The sequence below is a fragment of the Carassius carassius genome, chromosome 25, assembly GCF_963082965.1.
Source record: "Carassius carassius chromosome 25, fCarCar2.1, whole genome shotgun sequence".
In the NCBI taxonomy this organism is placed as follows: domain Eukaryota; kingdom Metazoa; phylum Chordata; class Actinopteri; order Cypriniformes; family Cyprinidae; genus Carassius; species Carassius carassius.
In genome coordinates, this window is record NC_081779.1 from 23,210,843 (window position 1) to 23,235,494 (window position 24,652).

The window sequence follows — 24,652 nt, forward strand, 5'->3', positions numbered from 1 at the left end:
ATTAAAATGTTACATTTAAATTCAGCAGCATTTAAAATAATTGGGAGTAGATATTTAACCGGTAAAATATTAATACAAATATATTATTCTGTGTACTTTTCACATCTGTAAAGTTGTCTAATTAGTTACAAGGATTTGAAAACCAGGGGTCTGTAGAGTGAGTTGTTTTTGCTGTTATTAATATTACAGTACTAGGTCATGGTCAAGGTTATTTATATAGCAAAATTTAGAGGACATGAACTACTAGTAGTACTAAAGAGTATAATAGTTGAATACAAACTGACTGAAGTATTTTTTTAGATCAATAATTACTATTACTAAATACAGTAAACCTATAAAATGTACATCTCTAAGACACAAGTATTATCACGTAAATGATGTATAATGTATAAATTTATAAAAAATACAGTACATTTTATGAAATTATACCAAGGCCATCTGAGAGTGTGGAGGTCTGTGTCAGATGTTCAACACATTCCCCTTTAAAACTAATTAAAGTTCAGTAACAAAGAGCACAGACTGACAGTGAATTGTCCATGAGTTTTTATTAAACCTTTAGTAAAAATTGATAAAAGTAAATAAACAAAACTAAACAAAGAAAAACAAATTAAAACAGCCAATATAACCAACATGAAAGACGCAGTGCTAATAAATTAACTCGCCTGATTTTGAGCAAATCTCTCATATTGTAGAAAAAGAAACAAAAACAAAATCTGAATAAAATACATCGTAAGGCCATAAAAACTTGATAACCTCCATTTTTTTTTTTGGAAAACATTTTTTGTTTGTTTGTTGAAAACACCCGACTTTGTTTTCATTAAATACTCCTTAAAACAGTTCAGTCTTCTGTTAAGGACAACCACCAACAAACTGGATTATAGTTTTATTTTCCTTGACAGTCACCACTGGCAAGCTCAGTGCAACATGGGTAGCTACTACAATGTTGAATTTTCAGTAATGAAAATGTAAAAACTTTTTTTTTTGTGAAAGTATTTTTTTCCCCTTTTCTTTAAAAAATTAAACCTAAAAAAAAAAAAACCTAGGAGGATATCGCGACTCCATATCTTAGTCCTCAGTGATGTAAGCAGCACTTAAAATGTATACACATTACCAGAGCAACCCTGTACGTATCAAACTCCCACAGCTGAAGAAACTGAAATGTAAGGCTTTTCTTCATCTGACATCATCCATCAATCTATCTATCCTTTCCTTCTGTCACTCCAACAAAGGCTCAAGTATTAAAGACATTTACAAGATTATGTACAGAAAGCTGATTTTCTTACGTTTCTTTAAAACAATGATACTTCTGCAAAAAGGAAAAGACAGGACAAAATAAAACAATAATAACAATAAAGAAAAAAATGGACTTGTATTTCACATTTTACACCCTCTGAATAGTGGCTCTAAATTGACATAGCACATCGGAACAAAAGAGAAAATAAAAGTCAAAAACACAAAATATAAAAATTACAATAATATAATATAATAGTTCATGTTAACTGTTACAGATGAAGTCTGGCAGAATGGAATGTTAAAACGATTGCACATCTAGAAGCAGAAAAAGCCTCTGGCTTCTTCCGTCCTGTGGGAAAAGAAGGCTAGTGAACAGCACTTCTTTTTATTATCTTTTTTGTATTGATATAAGAAAAAAAAAAAAAAACAACAACAGCACCAAAACAAAGAAAGATCTCCACGTTAAAAATCAGGCACAGTTATCGCTCGTAAGCGTCAACGTGGGAGGAATCCCTCACACTGCTGGGACAGGACCCACTCATTCAATCCCTAACACCCACTTCCTCAAGTACAGCCCGACCTGCTGCCATGGAAACAGGGGCGCTGGACTGGGGGTAAAACCAGTACTGATTACCAGGGCCCCAAAGGAAGAGAGGGCCCTTGAAAAGTCTGGAATATATATTTTTCAAGGGGAGGGGGGCCCATTAGGACTGCCTATGCATAGGGCCCGGGATCTTGTGCAGCGCCCCTGCATGGAAACCAACATTCCCGAAATCCACAGAGGAAAGTGTGAAATTAAAACCAGTCGAAATAAAAACAAACAGTACTTCCTCTTCTTTAGAGTCTTCCTCTAAAACAAGCAAAATTTCAAGTGTTTACTGTCTTTAGAGCTGCGTCTTCCGCAGAGGAGCTGCATGGGGACTTAATGAATTCAGATCAGAGCAAATGTGATGAAAATGAACAAAAAAACAAAAACACAACAAAACCAAACCAAAAGAAACGCAAAACAAAATACAACACAACAACAAAAAAAAGCAAACACCAAAATGAAACAATGAGCAAAAACAAAAACAAAACAAAAAAGCAAAGCAAACACTAAAAAAACAACAACAACAAAACAATGAAACAATAATAAAAAATAAAAAAACATCAAAACAAAAAGCAAAGCAAACACTAAAAACATAAAAAAAAAAAAAAGGCAAAGCAAACAGCAAAACAAAACCCAAATGAAACATTGAACATAAACAAAATTAAACAAAAATCTTCTCGGGCAGCTCCATCGAGAACCAACATTCAAAGGAAAGGGGCCTGGAAAAACAAGGAGAGAAGCACCCATTTGTCCCAAGGTTCATAGTTCAGGAGGAGCGTGTGTGTGCAGTCAATGGGGCCAAAGAAGAGGAGGAAGATGGTTCAGGCAGAAAGGATGACATCATACCTGGGACCATGTCTCTTAATGCTATCAAACATCTGATGAATACAAACTAGTGCGCTAGTGCAAAAAAGGCAGCCTCCTTTCAACACAGGAAACTCTGCTCTGCTATGTGGGTGATAAAAGACACAACTGATATGAAGAGAGGGAGAGGAAATCGATTGGTTGATGTAGGCGGCCAGGCAGTGTTTCTCATGAGACAGCAGCAGCGGCGGCGGCACTTTTGGACAGGTGGGTCAGGGACAGCTCTATGGTGGATCTCTTGCGGGGACCACGCTTGGCGGGGGGTTTGGTGGGACTGGAGCCGTTACAGCCGTCTGCTGCGCTTCTCACCAGGGCTTTACCACACACCTGATTCACCAAACTGTTGATCTGCTCCTGAGGGACCAAACAGAGACAAGGAGAGACCATTCACGACATACTGTGTTATTGCAGTTCTTGTCAATCCCTTTGGCTCATTTTTTGAAACAGTCTCAACCTTCAAACTGTGAATGAAGTTGTCAAAAGAAGCAACCCAAAACAATTAATTTATGCTTCAAAACCCAGTTATTTTGTAAGTAAAATTTAAAAAAGTAAAACTTTTTTTTCATTGTGTGAGCTGTACTGATCAAAATGTTCAGTTTCAGTTAACACTGGAAATATTATATATATATATATATATATATTATATATATATAATATATATTGTCTCTCATGTGCACCAAAAATGCAGTACAAACTGTAATACTGTGAAATATTATTCAAAATAACTTTTCTATTTGAATATATTTTTAAAATGTAATTTATTTCTGTGATGTAAAGCTGTATTTTCAGCATCATTACTCCAGTCTTCAGTGTCACATGATCCTTCAGAAATCATTCTCATATGCTGATTTGCTGTTTAATTGTATTGATTGTTAATGGTGCTCAATTAATAATTTTTTTTATTATCAATGTTTTTGCTGCTCAACATTTTTGTGGAAGCTGTGACATGTTTTTTTTAGCATTCTTGGATAAACTGAACGTTGACAAGAACAGCATTTATTTGAAAATAGAAATCTTTTCATTTGAGAATCGAACAAAAGCAAATGACAAAAACTGTAATACAACACTGAACCCACATAAACTCTTTCGCATCTGGACATATGTTTCCCAAACATTTACCACTCTGTCAGAGCGCAATGCATTTTACGAAGGGACAGCAACAGTCCATTTAGGAGGGCTGATGAACCCTGGAGCGTCCTTTAAGCAGAAGCGTCTCCACAGCTCCCCCTGCAGACATGTTCCTGATCCTCTGTCTTACCTCATCATAGCGGTACATCATCTTGAGGCCTCGGCAGCTTTTGTGTTTCTCCACGTAGTGCAGCGCACACTCCAGACAGAAAACCACATTTTCATTCTCCTGCACCACCTGCAGCATGAACAACAACCATCAGCTCAATTAAATAATTTTCAACGCTCAGTAATTCTTATGTCAGTGATGACAGAACGTGAACTATCAGCACTGGAGCTAAATTACAGCTGTGACCCAAATCTAGAACTGTGTAGAACACAGTGACAGCTAAAGATTATACAACGCACACAGACAAAACTACTATGAAAATCAGCGTTTTACTAAGAAAAAAGGACAATAAATAACACTGTACTATAGATTAAAAAAGTTAATACATATACTGTAGGCATTACTGTGATTTGTAGTATAGTGCAGTATTGTGGTTTTTAACCTTGTTGACACCAAGACCCCCGAAAACAACATTATAGACCGTATTGACCTCTAAAGTACGCTTAAGTTAAAACTCTGTGTCTGTCCCAATAAGTATACTATCCATCCTAAATATTGAAAGCATGTTGAGAACAGTGTGTCAAATGCTTTGTTGCTAAAGTATATACTATATTGAGATCTACAGTAGAGTGTAATCTGAGCTGAATCTTACCATAGACAGGTAGCAGAGGTGCTGGCACGTTTGGCAGCGTCTCTCGGACGACTCCAGCGCCAGCCACTTGCGGGGTTTCTTCCTGGTGTCAGCGGGTGACTGGTTGTTGTCGTGCGTGCAGTAGCGTGCGGAGGAGAGCAGCCCGGCTTCATACAGATCCTGCCTTTGCTTCATCTCTATGTTCCTGTAGGACAGGGATATTCAATTCCAGTTAGTGGACCAAGAGGCCCGGTTTCTAAATCACCTTGCCAGGTCCAGACCATAATTATTTTGGAACAGTTATTATAGTTAATATTCTGGGCAGCAGTAATGCTTTGCAAAAGTGAAAAATCGTAAAGAGTCAAAACAGTGATCAGAGATGAGGATGCTAGGCCCCCAAAATCAAAGCAGTGGTGTGTGAGAATTTAAAGAGTTGGGACGAACATCAGGGTGGGTTTCCAGCGCTCACCTGAGATCTTTGAGAAGATTAGAGATTGTACTGAGCACAAGTCGGTTTTCTCGTTTGGCCTCGGCTGTGGCGATCTGGTAGAGCAGCTTCTCCATAGAGAAGGGTTTTGCTATGTGCCTGCATTTCAGGTCCTGCAAGACGAGAGCAAACATGTAGAGCGTCTTCTTAACATCTCCTACTAAATGTGTGTAGGTCCAACAGGCGGATGTGGAAATGTGAAAGCCTCACCTTAGCAGCCTCGTAGCCCAGGTTCATCCACTGTGGTGTGGCAAAGTGCACGGTTTCAGACACACTGTAGCCGCAGCACACCCTGGACACGAACGCACCAGGGAACACCACCACAAACTCTCCGCTCTGCTGGACCGTACGGTGGACCTTGATCCCCTCACGACAAAGCACCTCTGGAGAAATCTGGAGAAAAGCAGTGACATGCATGGTTTATGTTCTGTGTATGCAATGAAATACAATTGCACAAAAATGTCATGCTAATATCTTACCATAATGTTCTTCTCCAGCATTTCCAGTCCCGGCGTGCCATTGGCCTGTAGCAGTGTGTGCACCACTTTATCAAGCTTAGTCTTTTCCTCAGCAGGGATAGAATACCTGCAACGGGACGGGCAGAATTTCCTGTCAGAGTCATTATTTGGTTGAATAAGACAACAGCGCTGTCTGCCGCTGTCTGTTTTCTTTGCCATGGAAACAGGCCTTGGCTTTATTATGAGTTATGTACATAAAAAAACAAACAAACAAACAAAACAAACAGCTGATGCTCGCATGAGTGGAATGCACAGTGTACTACAGTAAGTGACTGTGTGTTTTACAGAGTACTGCGCCCCCTAGAGGAGCTGATCTTTACAACACAGCTGAGTTAGGAAAGACATTAGAAAATGTAATATTTTATACTAAAATGATATTTAGTCAACAGTGTTACTGTGAACAAACTTAAAATTAAAATTTTAAAATTATTTTGGTAATCAAAATAAACTTGCCAAAATAATAAAATAAAATAAAAAGTTTTGCCTTGGCAGCTAATTGAAATAAGTTTAAGATTAAGTACTAAAATTACTAAAACTGACACAAATCACAAAAAACACAAGATTTCTTAAACTTTAAAATGAACTGAAAAAAAAGAAAAACAATTAAAAATGAGTGAAATCACTGAATGTGTCTTAAAAATAAATATTGAACAAGATCCACTGAGCAAAACGCAATCGTATACAAAGGAACAAACTATTTGTGAATTGTACAATGTTTTTGTAAAGAAAATAATCATCATTTGTTACATTTTTTGATCTTTGATAATTATATAAAACAATTAAAAATGGTAATATATATATATATATATATATATATGTATATATATATATATATATATATATATATATATATATATTATTGAAATATCATGTAATCAATCATATGATATTTAAAATGTCAATTTTATTATGTTAAACAGTAACATGACCAATGTACACTGTATCAGCAATATTACAATTTTCATGAAATAATGAATATATATATATATATATATATATGTATATATATATATATATATATATATATATAATGTTACATACACACATAAATCATAATGAAAATTATCTATAATTAAATTTGCCAAATATTTTAATTATTAATTATTCAATATTAATATTATTTATTTATTTATTTATTTTAACTTTTTTTTTTCAATCAATCGATCAATCAATCTATATTTCTGAATGTATCTAATGTCGTTACATACATACCCCAATGCTGGTTTATTGGGCACATGTTCAATTTAATACATTTCTAAATTCATTTCTAAACAGTACCTGTGAACAAAAACTCACCAAATGCAATCAGCACCAGTGTGTAAGTAATCGATGTATGGAAGGCGGTTTTGGTCTTGTGACCAGCATGAGGTAGAAAAGACCATGCCGATGTTCAGCCAGGGAATAGTCACCCCTGTGAGAGAGAACGGGAGACAGAGAGCGGGTGATGACTTATTCAACAAAGAAGCTTTACATGATGTGAAGAGAAGTGTACTTCCTGCTACTGACAACAACAGTGGACTCACCAGGCACAGCACCAAGATGGCGCAGAATGGATCCAGAGTTATTGGGAAGGACATTGAGGTTCCATCCATGCCTGCAGCGACAGAGAGAAAAAGAGAGCTTATAGTAGCATCATATTTATAAACAGTAAGACATCCTACCATCAAGCTCAAACGAATGCAGCTCTTACTTGGAGAAGGGTTCGGACTTGCACACAGGGAAGCCGCTTCCATGTGTGTTTGTGTCTACTTTCCCATAATGCACTGCCACATGGCAGTCCCTCTGCTCCACTATCCGCCAATAATCTTGCTATATAAAGAAAAGCAGGACAGTTGGAGATAATAGAGAAATAGAGAAAGGATACAAGGATACAACTGTCACGAGATATGCTTATAAAATATGCACCACAGAAAGTACATGCTATTTAAAGACAGCTATTATTATACCTCAGAAATACTGGTCACTAGGGTCGACATTTTACACCAATAATGTAGTAACATATTACACTGTACACATTTACATCTGGCGAATGGTTAAAATACAGGAAGTGGTTTGTGTGTACCTCAACTTCAGCAGCCCCAGGCTCTTTGTTGAAGCACATCATCATGGTATTTCTTGCTATTCTGTAAAAGGTGGTCAAAGATACCGATCTCCCCTGAAAAAAAAAAAAACAGTAAACCGTAAGAAAAATGGCAAAATAATCGGTTTGTTTGGCAGCCATCTTGGAAACGGCTGCATGTTAAGCTTACGATAACATGACATCCGTCAAATTACCATTAAGTTCTGTCTTAAGGTACTATTAACGAGGCTTCTCCTGCTAAAATTAAGGCTAAAACTTGTTTTAGCTGATAGACGTGCTTTTTGTAATCTTTTATTTTAATGGCAGTACTTCCGTGGTTACAAAGTGCAGTGTGTGTGTGTGTGTGTGTGTGAGGAGCTGATCTGTGACCTATATGGAGGCACCATTCTGTGAAGAGGCCCACTCCCACGTCCCACCCGGCAGAGAGTGTTACCTCAGACAACAACACCCAGACAGACAGACGAGGTGCTATAAGAGACAGTGGGCTGGTGAGGCAGACGGAGTCACCTTACATAGACTATAACTAAGACCTCAGACACACGTAAACCTGGAGATGAGAGCCTGGGAACAAACCCTTTCACGCAACAGCCACTCTCACTGATACCCACCCACCCACAGTCACAGTTCTCTCTTTCCTTTACCACCGGTCCTCTCTCAAACACAAGAACCACACAAACTCTGCCACATTTTAATGCTTCAGTTTTTATATCGGTAATCTATGTTCAACTGCAGCATGCTAACCAAAATTAAACCTCACAAGTCTTTATGGGCAGCAGACAGGCGGTGCGAAAAGTGCTCTTCACCTGAACCACACACACAAAAAAGTTATTTAATTTCACAGCTGATTCTAAAACAGCCTCATGCTAGCATGCTAAGCTAATAAATTGACATTCTAATAAACACAAATGCAGTGCATACAAAATTGCTGTGTTTTAAAAACAAAATGTGTAAAATGAAAAGTCAAATGCACAGAAGAAAAAAAAACAAACAAAAAAACAAACAAACACTTTATTTTGGCCAAAATGGGATCTCAAAGCACTATAATTTAGCTTCAAGTTGCGAGCACGCCTATGATGTCTAAAATATTGCCTAGGCAGGCAGCTCACTAGAGTTTTGCTGTTTTGTACCTCTAAATCTATCTGAGGAAAACAATAGACACTAATACTGGCAGCTTAGCAAGTCATAGCTCTGAAATGAAGCTCAGAGCTGTGATGCATAGCACGGCATAGAGACACATCCATCAACCAACACATCACGTATTAAAGCCTTCCTCCTTTCTTTGCCAGCAGTGTGGCTCTGTGTTCAGTGTACAAGCGAACATAATCATCACATCACTTGAAATTCTGGCACATTCTCTGCCAGCTCATTGGTGAGCCCTCTATGCTCTCTCTAAACACTTCATTACCTGAGGAAATGGCACATCTGCCAGTCTGAGTGAATATAGTAAATAAAACAAGTTTGACACATAAAACTGCCAATTCCGAAAGGAAACACAATGACGTTAACTTGCTGATAAGCTTTATGACTGCCATTATCAAAGCTCTAGGTGCATCTATCACATCCCTTACCTTATATATACATTTGTGCTGGTCACTGAGAACACCTTCATCTTCTGCCTCCTCATCTGCCTCATCAATGTAGACTTTTCCCCCTTTCTTTTCCTGAGCAAACAGTCTGCGGCGGCCGGCCTGCCGCTGGGTCTCTGGCTCTTTGTTGTGATTGCGGAAGCCATTGCGGGGGTTGAGGCCGGTGAGCCCATTCTTGGGTTCATAACGGGGAAGAGCCAGAGTCCGCTGGCCGATATCCGAGTGGCCCTCCAGGGGTCCCCGCTTGCGTTCCAGAGCTTTCTTTTCTGCCAGCACCTCCTGCTCCAGTTGCCAGTGCTCCTCGGGGGAGAGCAGGTCATAAGAGAGCAGGTACTGGAGGTAGGCCTCCTGGAGCTTGGCCAGACGGTCCTGTGCTGATTTGGGAATGCGAAGCAGGTCGGCCAACCGGCTCCATTTTTTCAGGTCCATCACCTGCTGCATTCCACCCATGTCGCAGACCAGCTCGGAAAAACGAGCCAGATCTACTTCACAGCCACCTGAAGGGGCGACAATGAAAAGATAGAGATGATTGTGAATGTTTAATGCACTGTACATTAGGAAAGCATATTAAGAGTTAATGTATCGTTTCCAAACATAACTCAGCTAAACCACTGCATCTAGGACACACTGCACCATCAGCTGCCAAATGAGTATTGACAGCTCCAGAATTAAAATTCATTACATTTCATGGCTCATCAATTCTCTAAATATGTTAGCAGAAAAATGGTGTATCATCTTTATTTGTCTTTTGAAAACATAATGACGGGAGAAAGTGAGCTAAGGAACTGAGGGAGCGTGAGCAACAACAAAGGTCAATGACCGAGAGTTTAAAACTCTCGTAGGAATTATTACAGCATACCGGCGGCATTCTAACAGGCTCAATAAACATTTATTTCAACCGTATATTCTGAATGGAGCCTCAAACAGCACACAGGATTCTGAATTAAAGCAATGGTGCAGGGCTGCTTTAAAACCTCTTAAACTTAACTGTGCTCGACAAGTTCTGGAGAAATGGGTGATTGGTTCGACATACGGTTTACCAACTCCTGACAGACAAGAGACTTGACAACATATCTTAAGAATGGACCATGAGACAGGTCACTGGTCAGTTTACATACAAATTGTCTCTCACCCCTTTATTAACTTAAGAAAGCTGACATGCAATTATATTTATACATTCACAGGGCAACAGGGCTACAGTAATTGCTGCAAAAGAAACTGAAGCGCAGAAATGAGAAATGGCGCTCCTGAAGGGCAACTGTTTTCAAACATATGGAACCCACACCAGTATGAAATTTATCCTGAGAGGTTATCTTGTTTAGATTGTTCAGGTAGGATTGATTAAAGTTGGAGCTGAACTCTGCAGTGCATTGACCCCTCCAGAAGCAGAGTTGCCTTAGCCCCTATAACAGGGTTCCTCATATCCAACCCTGGAGGGTGACAGCCCTGCAGAGCTTAACTCCAATGCCAAACAAAAATACCAGAGCAAACTAAATAAGGTCTTCAGAGTTATTAGAAAATTGCAGGTTGGAAAGTTTGCGCTAAACAGTGGACCTGTAGATTGAAGGAACTCTGCCCTATACCAACAAAAGCAGTTGTAATTATAAAGTTTTAAGTGGACTTACCTATAAGAGGTGGTTCATCCATTGAGATGCCCTGAGATTTGAGGTGCTTCTTAATGCAGGCCAGTTTCTGAACATTGGGGCCCCAGCGCCGACCCAGCTTGTGGATGCGCTGAACCTGTGTCACAAAACGCATATCGTCATTGAGTTTGCACTCTGGCCTCCAGTCAGGAGGAGGCAACACTCTGCACAGTCCAGATGATTCGGCCCGTTCCCGAACTGAGTCAAGGTACACCAAAGGGTCCTGAAACTCCCTGGAGCTGGGCTTGAAAATGGGCACCTCCCCCAGTGACGCCCACCCTCCCCTTCTCCTCTCCCTGTCTCTGTCCGGCCTTGGTGGAGGCATGTGTGTGGGCTCTGCTGGTTTGAAGGATTTGCTGGCTGAGGTAGTGGATGTGGTCCGGTTGAGGGCCGGGTTAGTTTGGGCCCACTGCTGTGCTTGTCTGGTGAACATCAGTTTGCCAGCAGAAGCACGTTTGGGCCGCAGACGTGCTGGCTCAGGGGTAGCGGGGTTCTGGGGCATAGCTGGGGAGGCGGGAGCAGCAGGGGGTGACGGAGGAGGGGCAGGACCCATTTTCTGAGTAGGGAAGGCGGCCATTTCAGTGATACTGTGTGCAATAGTGAAGGTATTAGGGGACTTGAACTGACCCAGGGCCTTCTTGCTGCGAGTTTCCAGTGGACTAGTCTGCAGTTTAGCTTTCTTAACCTCAGAAACAGACAGCTTAGTTTTAACCTCGTCACTCTCAGTTCCAGCTCCAATGATCGTAATGTCATCACTTCTGCGTTTAGAGTTACGCAGTCCCTGCCGCACTTGTCGGCCATCTTCCTTCTCTTCCCTGGCACTGTGGCGTCCATTAAGCCTGCCATTAGGCCGGCCCCCGTTAGTCATCTTATGCATCCCGTTCGATAATAGCACCTGTTTGTGGGTTTTTGCATTGATACTTTGGGCTTTTCCTGAGTGAGAGAGCTGGGGCCGTCCACGGCCATTGCTGGTTGGATGATGAGAATGATGGTGGTAGTTGTTGCTGCAAGCACGAAGGCCAGCAGAAGCAGCGTGCTTGTTGTGGTTGAGTTTGGCTTTCTTAACCAGTTCTCGTTTTGCTTTGGTGTAGGTGACGTGGCCCTTGTTCACGGTGGTTGTGTACTTCACAGTTTTAGACGGCAGACGGAAGTCTTTCGACTTTTTGGCACCAGCCTTATGCATGCCAACTGAAGATGCCCGTGTGACTCCATTGACTTTCGAGACCTAAAGTGAACAGAAGATATCATAATGTTACATATAGTGGATCAATGCAACTTACTAAGGATCTGTGAGAATTCTCCAACAGTCCCCTCAATCTTGACAGCAAAAAATAATATCCTAATGTCTATTTGCAGACTGAGTCAGTCACAGTGCATGTTTTGGCTCACAAAATAACACCAACCACAACAGACTTACAAAAACCCCCAACAAGAGAAAACAGCAGAGAAGAAAGAGGTAGGGGGAAGTGTACTAGATAGAGGGAGAGAAGAGAGAGAGAAATGTTTTATTCAGTGCCAACAGCTGCAAAAAATCCTTAGAAGTAAAGTTTAATCATAAAATCCCATTCAAGTACCAATTCATAGTTGGCTTTATACAGCATAAAGTTTTTCAAATTTGGCTTTAACGTCTCAAATAAAATGAGCTGTTCTTTCAGCTGATCTGAGGACTCCAATATACTTCACAGCAGAGCAGATTCAGCTTGGGTTACTCAGCCTCTCATTGTTGAACAGCCACCGTGGGAATTAGACTATGCCAGGTTAAAAACATATTCAACCTCGACTTCTCTCTTCACATTGTGTTCTTTGGCTAATTTTTTTCTAGCAAGTCAGAAAGGACTTGATTTCTTACGTGTGTGATCTCACCGAGCCAAGAAAAGAAGATGCAGCTGGAGGGTTTAAGTGGGCTAAAACTCCAGGTGAAATAATCATAATGTGCTTCCTGACATCAGTAGACTCTCGTTGCATGGGAAGGATGAGTCCTGACATTTGGATTCAATTCCTCGAGAAGCCTTTAATCAAAACAATGCAATGGTACATGGATGATGTAGCCAGGTATGCAAACTTTTCTTTGCACATTTGTGGTGAATAGTATATACAGTAATAGTACATATGGCATTGCCAATAGCTCTATGCTAGGTCTCGAAGTCATTTCAACTAAAGGAAAAGTTAGGAGCTAAGAAAAAGTGACAGCAGAAATTTTATTTAGTGGATGGTTTGATAAAAAAAAGAAGCTTATCTTTATCTTTTTATGTGCTGCAAGGAATTATGTTTCAGCTCCTAATAAAGTTACTGGCATATAGTTATATTTTTACTTGCATTTGGATTTTGACAAGTGTTAGCTGCAGAGAGTTTTTCCACCAAACAAAAGAAAACCAAGAATAGCACAATTAAAAACTGAGCTTTTGTCAAAATGTGAATGATCACACCTGATATAAAGGGGCTGGTTTAATCGTGCTGTTTTGATTTTTTTCTGGGAAGCCTCTTGTGATGCATTCATGCTCTGTGAATAGGTCTTCTTTACATGCCACACCCTCTCACATCCCTCCCACTTTATTTCTCGCTCTTTAAAGTCTACAGATGCATTTAAATAACAGCGTCCAGACTGCGGTAATCTCTGGGCCAGAGGTTCGCTGACGGACAGATGAGGAGATTGCTGAGTGTTTTTGAAGTAAGACATCAGCTGTATTGTATTCCTATCAACTGCAGCCAAACAACAAAGAGAGGCTATTAAAAGATAAGGGGGACTGAAATGTGACCTCCTTCATCAATCGCTTCTCCTTGTCTGCGCTTAAAAGAAAAACGGCAGGAGGGAGAATATAAAAGAAAGCGACAGACTTGATGGATGCTCTCTGCAGGTAGAGTAAGCAAATGTAGTATGATGTCAGCTGCGGCCACGTTTATGTAGCCCCCCGTCATCGCACCCACCCCCTTTAGAAATAACACGTCAGTGGTCTACGGCACGCCCCATCCCATCTGCAGGGCTCTGAGAGTGCAGAATGTGATTGTAATGATAATCCCACTCAGCATAATGTACAGGATGCTGAGTAGAGCTGTGCTGCAGAAATCCAATGTCCTCCACTAGAGGGCTCACTGATCCCAGAACACTGCCCGAGGGTGCAGACGAGCCCTGCCGCACGCTACCAGCTATTATTTAGACTGCCTGAAAATGTGGAAGAGAGAGTGGAACCGTGTAGGCAAGAGAACACAGGTCACTGGCCTGTCCCCATGGGCAACCTCTTGAAACCAGGGGAAACACAGAGCAGGCTGGAGGAAACAAGGAAGGAGGCAAAGAAAGAGAATGATGGAACAGTTAAAAGGCAGCTGACCAAAGACGTGTGATTAAATTGGCTTAACAGCCAGTAACAAAAATAAGAGAACACACACAGACAGATGCCAAGCCAGCTCTCTGAAGTGGATTGTGGTCACATGTGAGCATGAGGGAAGACAGATGACATCATGTGTTGCTATAGGCCAGCTGCAGCATAGCAAAAGATTTAACTGAGAACATCTGCAGAGCTGCAGCACGCACCACACACACACACACACACACACACACACACACACACACACAATCACAGTGTACAGTGTCAATAAAATGTAAATTTGCTTCCTTTTTATGTTTTACTGTAAATATTATTTGTTTATTTAAAGTGAGGAGGACTGTAACTTGTGATAACAATGCATTAGATCTCTCTTCTTCCCAGATCAAGTTATTCTACGTGAAAGCTCATCAAATAAATAAAAGGAATAAATTCCAATTCAACAATGAAGTATAAACAATTAGTCAGCTCATGTGCAATGGGTCACGCTCACGTCAGAGCTCTTCAGATCATAAACACCCTTCAGAAAATTAGCTCTTTTAGAGAGAGAGAGAGAGGTCAACAGCTGTCTAATATATTCTCACATTATTGTGGATTATGCTGCATCAGTCAGCACTGTTTATTGTTTTAAGTATAGCAGATGAGTGGCAATGTGCTTATGTGTTGTGTGTCTTACTCAAAGGTTTAATGTTGGGTCAGTCATTGCAGTTTATGGGTTAAGCCGCCACTTACAGGTGCCACTGCTTCATGCCGATTCATCAGAAAGATTAAAACAGGAGTTCTCAAGCTAAACCCACACTTCTCATTTTGTATATATATAAAAAAGTCTAGATTTGTACAATTTGTACGAGAACATTTAAAAATATATTCTCTTGAATTTCACACAAAGAAGAAAGTCATACAGGTTTGCAATAGGCTGAGTAATTGAATTTGCATATTTGAGTGAACTATCCCTTTCACCTTAGCCATTTTTTTTTAGCTCATCTTTGCCTCTGGATCATGTTGCAGTCACATGTTATATTTTATATTTTAAACACATGAAGCTGCATGATTTATTTTTAGATATCTAACTTGTAAAACCCCAAGGCTGACAATCTCAAGATTAGAAAAAAGAAAGAAAGAAAAGAGACTGAGAGGCTGATGTGTTGAGACGTGATCTGTCTCTCCCTGTTCTCTGAGGTTCATTGTGCACTTAATCAGTTTTGTGGCACTCAAAGACAACAGGCTCATTAGTTCCCGGAGATGGTGGTGGTCTGATTGTCTGTAAGCCTCATTGGGATGGGTGTTCCCTCCTAACTGGGAGATCCAGTATAATTCTCACTATGTAATTTGACTTACTGTGGCCAATCACTGCACTCTATGACCCACATTCCCAGGATCCCTGCTCATACTGACACAGAGATGGACGTGAAGGCTTGTACCTGCTTGCGGAGTTCCTCTGCGGCTCGTCTGTAGTTGTGGCCATTGGTGTTTTGGCTCTTGGCCGTGGCCGCAGTGTGCTTGTGGGACATCTCATCAGACGCATCACATCCCTCACTGTGGTCTCTTCCCGCAGATGACTCTCTGCCTCCGGATCTGGGAGAGAGCTCTTTGTCCTTGTGTACCTTATGGCCATTCAACACTGTAGAAAAAAAAAAAACAGTGTTAGTAAATTACACAAATTATTATTTTCTAATTGCAAAGATAAATCAAAATATTGTATTGCATTTTCATGTCAGTAAAATTTTTCATTAAATTCTTGCATCCTATATAGCACGTTTCAAATAATTTTTTTTTTATAATCCTATTTGCAGTTGATTTTTAGTGTGGAAACATAGCGTGTTTTGGTATGAGATTGTGCACGACCCACTGCACTATGCAAGAGGACTGGTTTATATCTGTTATCGGATGCAGTGTCAAACCAATTTTGAAAGGACTGCTGTTCTGCCTTACTTCATACTTATGTACTATACTGATGCCAAGGTACTGATTTTGTACTTAGAAGAACACAAATTGGCATAGCCTTTGAATCAAGTTGCTTCGGCCTACTAGTCTTAATGTATATAATGAGGTACAACATGAGTCAATGATAACCAAAATAGCACATGGGAGAGTTGCTGTGTTTATAATATGCTTACTAATGCTGCACAATATAGTATTTATACTTATTAGTATTTAGTATTTAATTAGTATTTAAGTTTTCTGCTAGTTTTGCACACTGTATGCATGTACAGGTACTACAGTGTCCCGTGATGCACATTCTATTTCTGACATTCTATTTTTAGTGTGAAGGATGAACCAGATGGATGGCTATAATTTAGGATTGATAAAGCTAAATAACCATTCAGAACGTCACATGATGCCATGTGACGACAAAGTAGCATATTACTGTTGTACACATTTATCATGAGTGCAATGCCAAAAAAATGCTCAGTCTACAGCTGCAACAGAAACAAAACCATTGAGCTCTGACAAACATGTGAGTGACAGAAAATGGCAAATGTATAAACTATTAGAGAAATAAATTCTACTGCAAGAAAAAAATAAATATGCATAGACAAAAAATGCAAAAAACAAAAAAAAAACAACAACTGCCAGCACTTTTGCACTTAAAAGTCCTGAGCAAGTTAAAATCGAGTGCAGACTAAACTATTTACATTTATCAAAGCAAAATGCAAAACAAAACAAAACTTAAACACAAAACAAATGTTCAAAAGCCAAACCAAACTCAAAACAAAAAACAAAATTAAGAACAACACAACACAAAATAATTAATAATCATAATAAACTTGCTCCCTTTCATCTGTGAGTGTGTTTTGAGTTAGTTTTTAATGCATTAGTACATGTACTTTCTCTACAGATAAAAATAAAATAACATGTTCCACGTTTTTGGACAGGGTAGTCTCTCTGTTATCAGGCCCTCTGTAGTACAGCTCTAATTTAACACATATATTCAAACTGCTCTCTGTATTTATAACTTCTAACTTTAATTTTACAGTGTTTAAATATCAACAGGCAGCAGAGCGTGTCAGCGAGGGAGAAACGGATGGGCTTTCGCACTGTAAGCCTTGTGCTTGGAACTGCTACCGACAGCTGAACTCAATAAAAGGTGTTTAATTTAGAAATGTAAACACGCCTCTGGGTTACTGAGGTTCAGCAAATGAAAGCAGAGCACTGTGGTTTCTCCCACTCTGAGACACACACACACACACACACACACACAGAGAGAGACTGGGGCATTGCCTGTGCTCCATATTGAAGTGTCTCATCTGACATGGGCCAGTTCAGACAACGGGCTGTGTCCAGGCACCAGATAGGTTGAGGATAGGCAGCATGAGAGACTGAGAGAAAGAGACCGATGTGGGCTGGGGCTTTTTTTATATATAGATGCCAGGATGATGTTCTGATTGCTGCTTAAGACACTTTAACACACTCAATTTGACAGGCGCTTGGCTTTCAATTATCTGCTGGCAGACTATTTTTGTTTGATAACATGTTTCATTAACACACGCTCCCACAATCCCTTGCTGCCCCTCTTTAAACTCACACAGCATCTATTGAGAGTATCAACGAAGTGTTCAAACTGTCTCACAAGGCTGTCTTTCCTTCATTTGTTGTGGGGGTGTGTGAGTGTGTACAGCGTACAGCGATGTGTTGCCCACCGTTACTCGGCACAGCTGTGAGTTGAATGCATAAACACCTTGTTACCGCCTCCCCTACTAAAGTGATAATTGGAGTGGAAAGATGGAAGCGTCATGTCCCACTCCAACACAACATTCCCATCTCCACACAGGAAGCAGCAAGTCTCTCTCTCTTCATATGTACAGCTTGCACAAGACATTTACACTAATGTTCAAAAGTTTGGGGTCGTTTTTTTATGTTTTTGAGTCTTGTATACTCACAAAGACTGTATTTGCTTGATCAAAAATACTGGGATTTAAAAAAAAGGAGAATATTGTGTGTAATTATGTTAAATATTATTGCAATTTCAAAGAACAGTTTTCTATTCTAATATATTTTAAAAATGTAACTTATTCTTATGATGCAAAGCTGAATTTACAGCATCATTACCCCTGTCCTCACGGTCACTAGATCCTTCAGAAATGATTCTAATATGCTGATTTGATGCTTAAGAAACATTTATTATCATTATCAATGTTGGAAAAGTGAGTGCTGCTTAATATTTTGGTGGAAATGGAGTTACATTTGGTTTTTCTAGGTACTTTGATGAAGAGACAGTTCAAAAGAACATCATTTATTTCAAGAAGCTACCTTTTATGAATGTATTAACTGTCAATTCATCTATCAATTTATTGCATGCTTGCTGAATGATAAATGTAATTTCTATAAAAAAAAAAATAAAAAAAAATAACTTTTAACAGTGGTGTATATTGACTAGGTTAATATAAGAGCTGGACAAATGAATTGCCTTTTATTTGGTATTTTAAGATAATAGGCCATTTTGAGCAATTTGAGTCTGAAATCCGTTCAGTCCGCTCTTTATTCTTACCGAATCCGTTAAGCTTGCCAGACGGTTTACCCTTCTTGGGAGTAGACTGGCATGACGTAGATGCAACACTGGGTGGTTTCTCTTCCTCAGTTTCATCTTCATCATCCAGATCCTCCTCATCCTGAGAGCAGCCAAAGTAGGCCATGTTACTGGGTAATGCCGGTGAGTCTGAGAGAGGGGAGAAAGAGACAGAAAGTGTTGAAGGAAGCCACAGACCCAGTGCATTTACTGAGCAGTGGCCAAAGAAAATGGGATAAACCGGCACAACTCTGTAATCTCAGTTTCTATTGCAACCGTAATCCTCTTAAAATCAGATGGTGCTCTGGATGAGATGAAAAACTGTCGCAGCCATAAGAATCCTAAATACACTACACTCCTCTGTTTGGAGATTTACAGCCACGAGTGAATGTGTCTAACCGATGTTTCTCTTTAAGAGAAACTATGTTTTAAAACACACCAGCTGATAACCAGCAGCATACTGCAAGATTACAGCCCCATGTGAGGGGGACCATAATAAACCACTGCTCCTGGATTAGACAAAGCTTGAGAGCTAAAAACTTTGGTGCAATACACAAACAAACAAATAACAATAATGGCATGAAACAAAACCAAAACACGAAACCAAAAAATTTAAATATAAAAAAAAACATCCCAAAAATCAAGTAAAACAAAATCAAAACACCACACTAAATCAAACTAAAACAAATCAGTCAATCAATCAGTCTATCTATATTATTATTTTTTCAGTCTCTTTCTCTCTCTCTCTCTCTAAACACAATTTTAATTCATTTCAATTTATTTAATTAGTTATATAATTATTATTCATGTATTAACCAATGTGTTTAAACCTAGTGCTTAAACCTGCACTACTGCACGTCTGCGATTCGTCCGCACCGCACCGGGCAACAATTATCATCATCTAGAGCTGTTCTCCGCCAGCCTCATGAATGAAACATGAGTGCGAAGGTGCTCTCATTAGCTCTCTATTAACATGAATCTGCAGCCGGCGCTGCTGCGGTGGTGATGTCACTGCATACATGCAGCATTTGACATGCCACATTAATGCTTATGGACTGTGTGACAACATTTATAATAGCAATGGAGACAGGCTGACTGTTTAGGGAACAAATAAAAATAGCACAATCATAATAAGGTTTCATTTGTTAACATTAGTTAACTGCATTAATTAACATTAACTTACAGTATAAAATACTTCTAAAGCATTTATTAATTGCAGTTAATGTGAATTTCAACAGTCACTAATCAAGACCTGTATCTGTTAATATTATTTCATGGACCTGTACTAACATGAATTAACAATGATCAGTTGTATTTTTATTAACTAACATAAATGAAGACATTAATAATTCAATACCGTAACAAATGCATTAGTCATTGTTCATTAATATTAGTTAATACATTAACTAACATTAACTAATGGGGGTTTTACCACTAAAACAAAAAAATATTCAAAATGGTTTACAAAGTTGCATAGAAATATTAAAACAAAAATAATAAAAATGTTTAAAAAATGCACATAGAAATACTCAAATGAAAATGAAAACAAATATAAATTACACTTATACAGAGCATAACATCATAGCATCATAATTACTACATTTAAACAACACTAAAATAATGCCTTTACTGTAAAATAAATAAATAAAATAAAACCTTGTATTTGGGATAAAAATAAATCAATGTATGTTTGTTAATGTTACTGCACCCATTGTATAAAAATCAACCATATATTAGCCAATATTGGGATTCTTACTGGTAGAAAACTGATAAAATGTTGAGGTAAAATATATAAATAATCTGAAATATTTACTCTGATACCTTCATATTCACTTTATACTCCAAGGATTATCAGTCACATAATGCAATGTCATTTGTGAGTTCACTGATAAAGACATGGCTAATGTTAATTCAATTTGCTAACATTTAAAACAGGATTACAGACTCGAAACAAAGCCACTTTGATGGTTACTCCATATGGCACCAGACAAACAGATATGACAGGATCAACTTTCAGTCTTAACAGAATTCAGTCACAAACAAACAAACCAGGCACCTCAAGTTATTAAGAAAATGGCTGCTATTATCATTACCTCACATTACTCTCATACTGTGGGAGTAAAAGTTCAAAAGCCAATAGCTCACAGTCCTGGGGTCATCCAGGGTCATGAAATGGGGTGGGAAACCGCTGGGGTTTCCCCATTTACCCCCTACATTACGATGTTACTAGTGATTCTATAATCGGTTTCATACTCCCCCCGAATGAGTCTCTGGTTCAGGCTCCCCCCACCATGAGGTTTACTAAATGCCCCAGGGAATGCTGGGTAGGGTGTAACCCAACTATAGCTCATGGTCACTGGCGTCAGGGTGCACAAACTGGATTTTTGATTGCAATCATGAGTTAGTTGTCTGTCATGCCTTCTTCCCTCACAGAAGGGAAGAAATCTAAATCTGTTATCTCCCACGGAGAAAGAAGAAAAAAACAGAAAACAGACCGTTCCCAATCCCCAATTATGTGTGCTCTCATATTCACAGGCTGACACAGATCATAATTAAAGATGAAGGCATCCATTACAATTGTCATTTTTAATTCAAGCACAGACATAATTAAAACTGAAGTGTTCTACTCCAGATGCTCTTCTTTTGTCCCGTTTTTATAAAGCCAAAGAGGTTCAAATTAAATCTCAAGGGGAACCAATCAAAATCTGGCTGAGTAGCAGCTCTTGCTCTGATTGGATGGCTGGTTGCCATGTGGACTGTCTTGATCAGACACATGGTTAGAGGAAGTGAGAAAGTATCCTCAAAGAGATAGTTCACCCACAAATAAAAATTCTGACATTTACTCAACCTCATGTTGTTCCAAACCAGAATGACTTTCTTTCTTCCATGGAACACGGAACAAAAAATGCTTTAAAAAAAACTTTCCAGCTCTTTTCCATAGAGTACAAATAAACATACCCTTGTGAGAAAGAGTGCTTAACTGTAATGTTTACTTGTGACTTACTTAAATGTATTAATAAATAAATACAATTGAGCACAATTAAGCACAAATTTAAAAGTGTACTGTCCAAAAAAAAAAAAAGTTTTTACCTACTTTACATTTTAAATAATTGTTTTAATATTGTTTTTAAGCTTTAAAGAAGTGCACTTAAAGTGATGTGTTGACTACACACTAAAACATGTGAATTACTTGATCATTAATTGAAACTGTAAGCTTTCCAATATTACTTTCAAAATAATACATTTTATTTATATACTTAACCTCATCACCACAAATGTGTAATTACAAAAAATTACACATTAGAACCAGATAATAGTTGGGGACCATATACCATATACCAAATACCATAAATAGTTGCCAGTATATTCAGCAATACACTTACACTAACCATATTTCAAAGACAACAGAGTTATGAAAAAATTGCATTTAATATACATGTAAACAATAATACATTTTCATTCAAATGCTTTTAATATGAAATTAAGTGTCTGTAAACATTACATTCATTTCACACATAAGTAAAATCTTTTCGAAGTATATTATTTCTGTATATGAATAATCTTAAAAAAAAGTATCCCACATGATTTGTGTGTTAATTCCAAATCATACCAAATCTTTACATAATAATTAAATTATTAATAATTTAATTATCACTGGCACTACTGAATATCCCCTCTATGTGATGGCATATGGTAGTGTGTAGTGCACTAGAGTGTGGCGAGAGTGGAGAATAAGAGGGGACATTAAAAACATTGTCTATGGGCTGTGGCGGCAGCAAAAATGTGAGGGGATTATGGATTATATCGCCTCTAATTTACATTTCTGAATGTCTGCAAATCCATTAACCCAGTTTGCCCTATGCTTGAGGAGTCGCCGGGAGAATTTAATCAGCCTGCTGCCCCACTGCCAAGCCGCACACGTCAGCGCACTTAATTGAATTGAAATCAGCTATCTTTGTTCTTTCATAGCACAGCGCCAGTACTACAGCTTCACGCCGGCACACTTGGCTGTGGTTTGAATGTGGCTGACGTTGGCTTGAGAGGCGTAAATAAGGACTTTAGGACAGTCAACGATATCCAAGAGACGCAGGAATTGAACTAAATACTCATGAGGACATTCAAAGGGAAATAAAAATTCAGTTACAGCTGCCTATTATGTAACACGGGCAATAGAGTACATCATTCATTTACCCATATCTCCTTACCTCCTCGAGTTCACATCATGAGGAGTCAGGGTTTCAGCATGTTTAGGGAAACAATTTAATAATACTTTTTAATGATAATAAAAATAAATCATTTAAAACATTTAGCAAGGAAACGTGAAAAAATTAAGTTTTATTATATGTTTTAGCACCAGACTTATTTGGTAAATAAATAAATAATTTTATATAGATTTGATAGAATATAATATTATATATATATACATATGTGTGTGTGTGTGTGTCTCAGTATATAAATCCATATTAATTTAACAGCAATATTTACCTACACACTAGAACATTTTTATCTCATTGCACAGTACAAGGTTACATAGGGATTTCCGCGAACAGTTTTCACACAAGCAAATCACTGGAACAGTTCATTGAAATGTATAATACGAAAAGAAAAACTGATTCTCAAAAATGACTTTCCAGCTCTCTCTGTGGAGAATTACAATAAGAAATGCCTTCTATCATCAAGACCTCCAAAATAATGTTTAAGACCATTAAGACTACTAATGTTAAGATTTGAAATACTGTTAAATAGACTGAGGACTTACAGGCCATAGAGAAAACCATCACACGCATGGAGCTTGTTTTAAATCTTTATGTTTGTGTAGTAGATTTCACTCAGACTGCTCAAATACAAGTACAGTACATACACATATAGGAAACTGCTTTGTCCATGCAACTTTCGTCAGAGTATAATTCCTAAATTGTGTCTGCAGCGCATTACTTTAATTCTAATGACTTTATATCTCAAAAGGCAGAGTCCAAGGGATAATGTTTTTATTTTTTAAGACAGAAAAACGTTTCTTTTGAGAAAACTGTCAGCGATTTCACAACGTCACATTAATCACAGCCTGCACTCTACTCTACTCGCACATGGCGGTCTGGTTAAAGACTTTCTCTGTGTCAGATAAGAGCTGCGTTTCACTGGCAGTCAGCCATAACTGAGCTATTGTAAGACTGCCCATTTGACCCTGGCTATATTTACCCAGAATCCATTGATCTGTATTTACCCATCTTCTCTATCTCCACCCCTGTGAAAGATCAACTCTGTCTGTTCACGACCGATTCCCTGATGGCTCGAACAAACATGACAAAGTAAAGAGCCCTCTGGTAGATACTGAATGACAGGGATACTTTGAAGGATAAACCGACACATGGTGTGATGACAACTCTCTACTTTTTAAAACACCAGTGTACTGTAATGCCATTTGGACAACATTATGCTCCACACACACTAATATACACAACGCCCTCAGCAGGGGAGTATCATTTATAAATCATACCACTAGGAGGCCAGTGCACGTTTAGTGAGGTGTGGCCCATTTTCTAATTGCCGCTGTGGAAAAAACAGCTATAAGAGTCACTGAGAGTTGAGGCTGATACGTAACACCCTAAAAACGTGGCTTTGGCCTCTCCCTGACCTCACACACCTGGCCAAGTCAAGTTACAGCCAAGTCCGAGAATACCTGAGCTGACCGTTTTGCGTACATATGGGGCATAACACATCTGATACAGCTTGCTAATGTTTCATACAGCACTATTACTTACACAATCACCTGATAAAGTGATTAAAAGACTACTTTTATAGAATGCAATGGCCATAAATTTTGGCCTATGGACATCTTGTTTTTGGAAAGCATATTAAAGGATTTAATATGCTATTCTGAAATCCCAGAGATGAAGGAAAGTTTATTCTGAAATGAGGGAGTCTAAACCATCTCCCGCAAGGTTTAAGTATTATGTTGT

At 38.7% G+C, this 24,652-nt stretch overlaps 1 protein-coding gene across 1 annotated transcript in view; it reads right to left on the reverse strand.

Annotated features, from left to right (window-relative positions):
• Window positions 1-2,324: 2,324 nt before the first annotated feature.
• LOC132104444 (protein Jumonji-like) overlaps window positions 2,325-24,652 on the reverse strand; it is a 100,887-nt gene continuing 78,559 nt past the window's right edge. The window contains exons 5-18 of the mRNA XM_059509921.1: window positions 18,678-18,845; window positions 15,610-15,809; window positions 10,851-12,093; window positions 9,208-9,722; window positions 7,622-7,714; window positions 7,250-7,368; window positions 7,083-7,153; window positions 6,856-6,970; window positions 5,521-5,626; window positions 5,252-5,434; window positions 5,024-5,154; window positions 4,576-4,759; window positions 3,945-4,052; window positions 2,325-3,040 (exon numbers count right to left, since the gene is read on the reverse strand). Of these exons, the coding sequence (XP_059365904.1) occupies window positions 2,855-3,040; window positions 3,945-4,052; window positions 4,576-4,759; window positions 5,024-5,154; window positions 5,252-5,434; window positions 5,521-5,626; window positions 6,856-6,970; window positions 7,083-7,153; window positions 7,250-7,368; window positions 7,622-7,714; window positions 9,208-9,722; window positions 10,851-12,093; window positions 15,610-15,809; window positions 18,678-18,845 (3,422 nt within the window). The 3' untranslated portion in view covers window positions 2,325-2,854. The remainder of the gene's footprint in view (window positions 3,041-3,944; window positions 4,053-4,575; window positions 4,760-5,023; window positions 5,155-5,251; window positions 5,435-5,520; window positions 5,627-6,855; window positions 6,971-7,082; window positions 7,154-7,249; window positions 7,369-7,621; window positions 7,715-9,207; window positions 9,723-10,850; window positions 12,094-15,609; window positions 15,810-18,677; window positions 18,846-24,652) is intronic.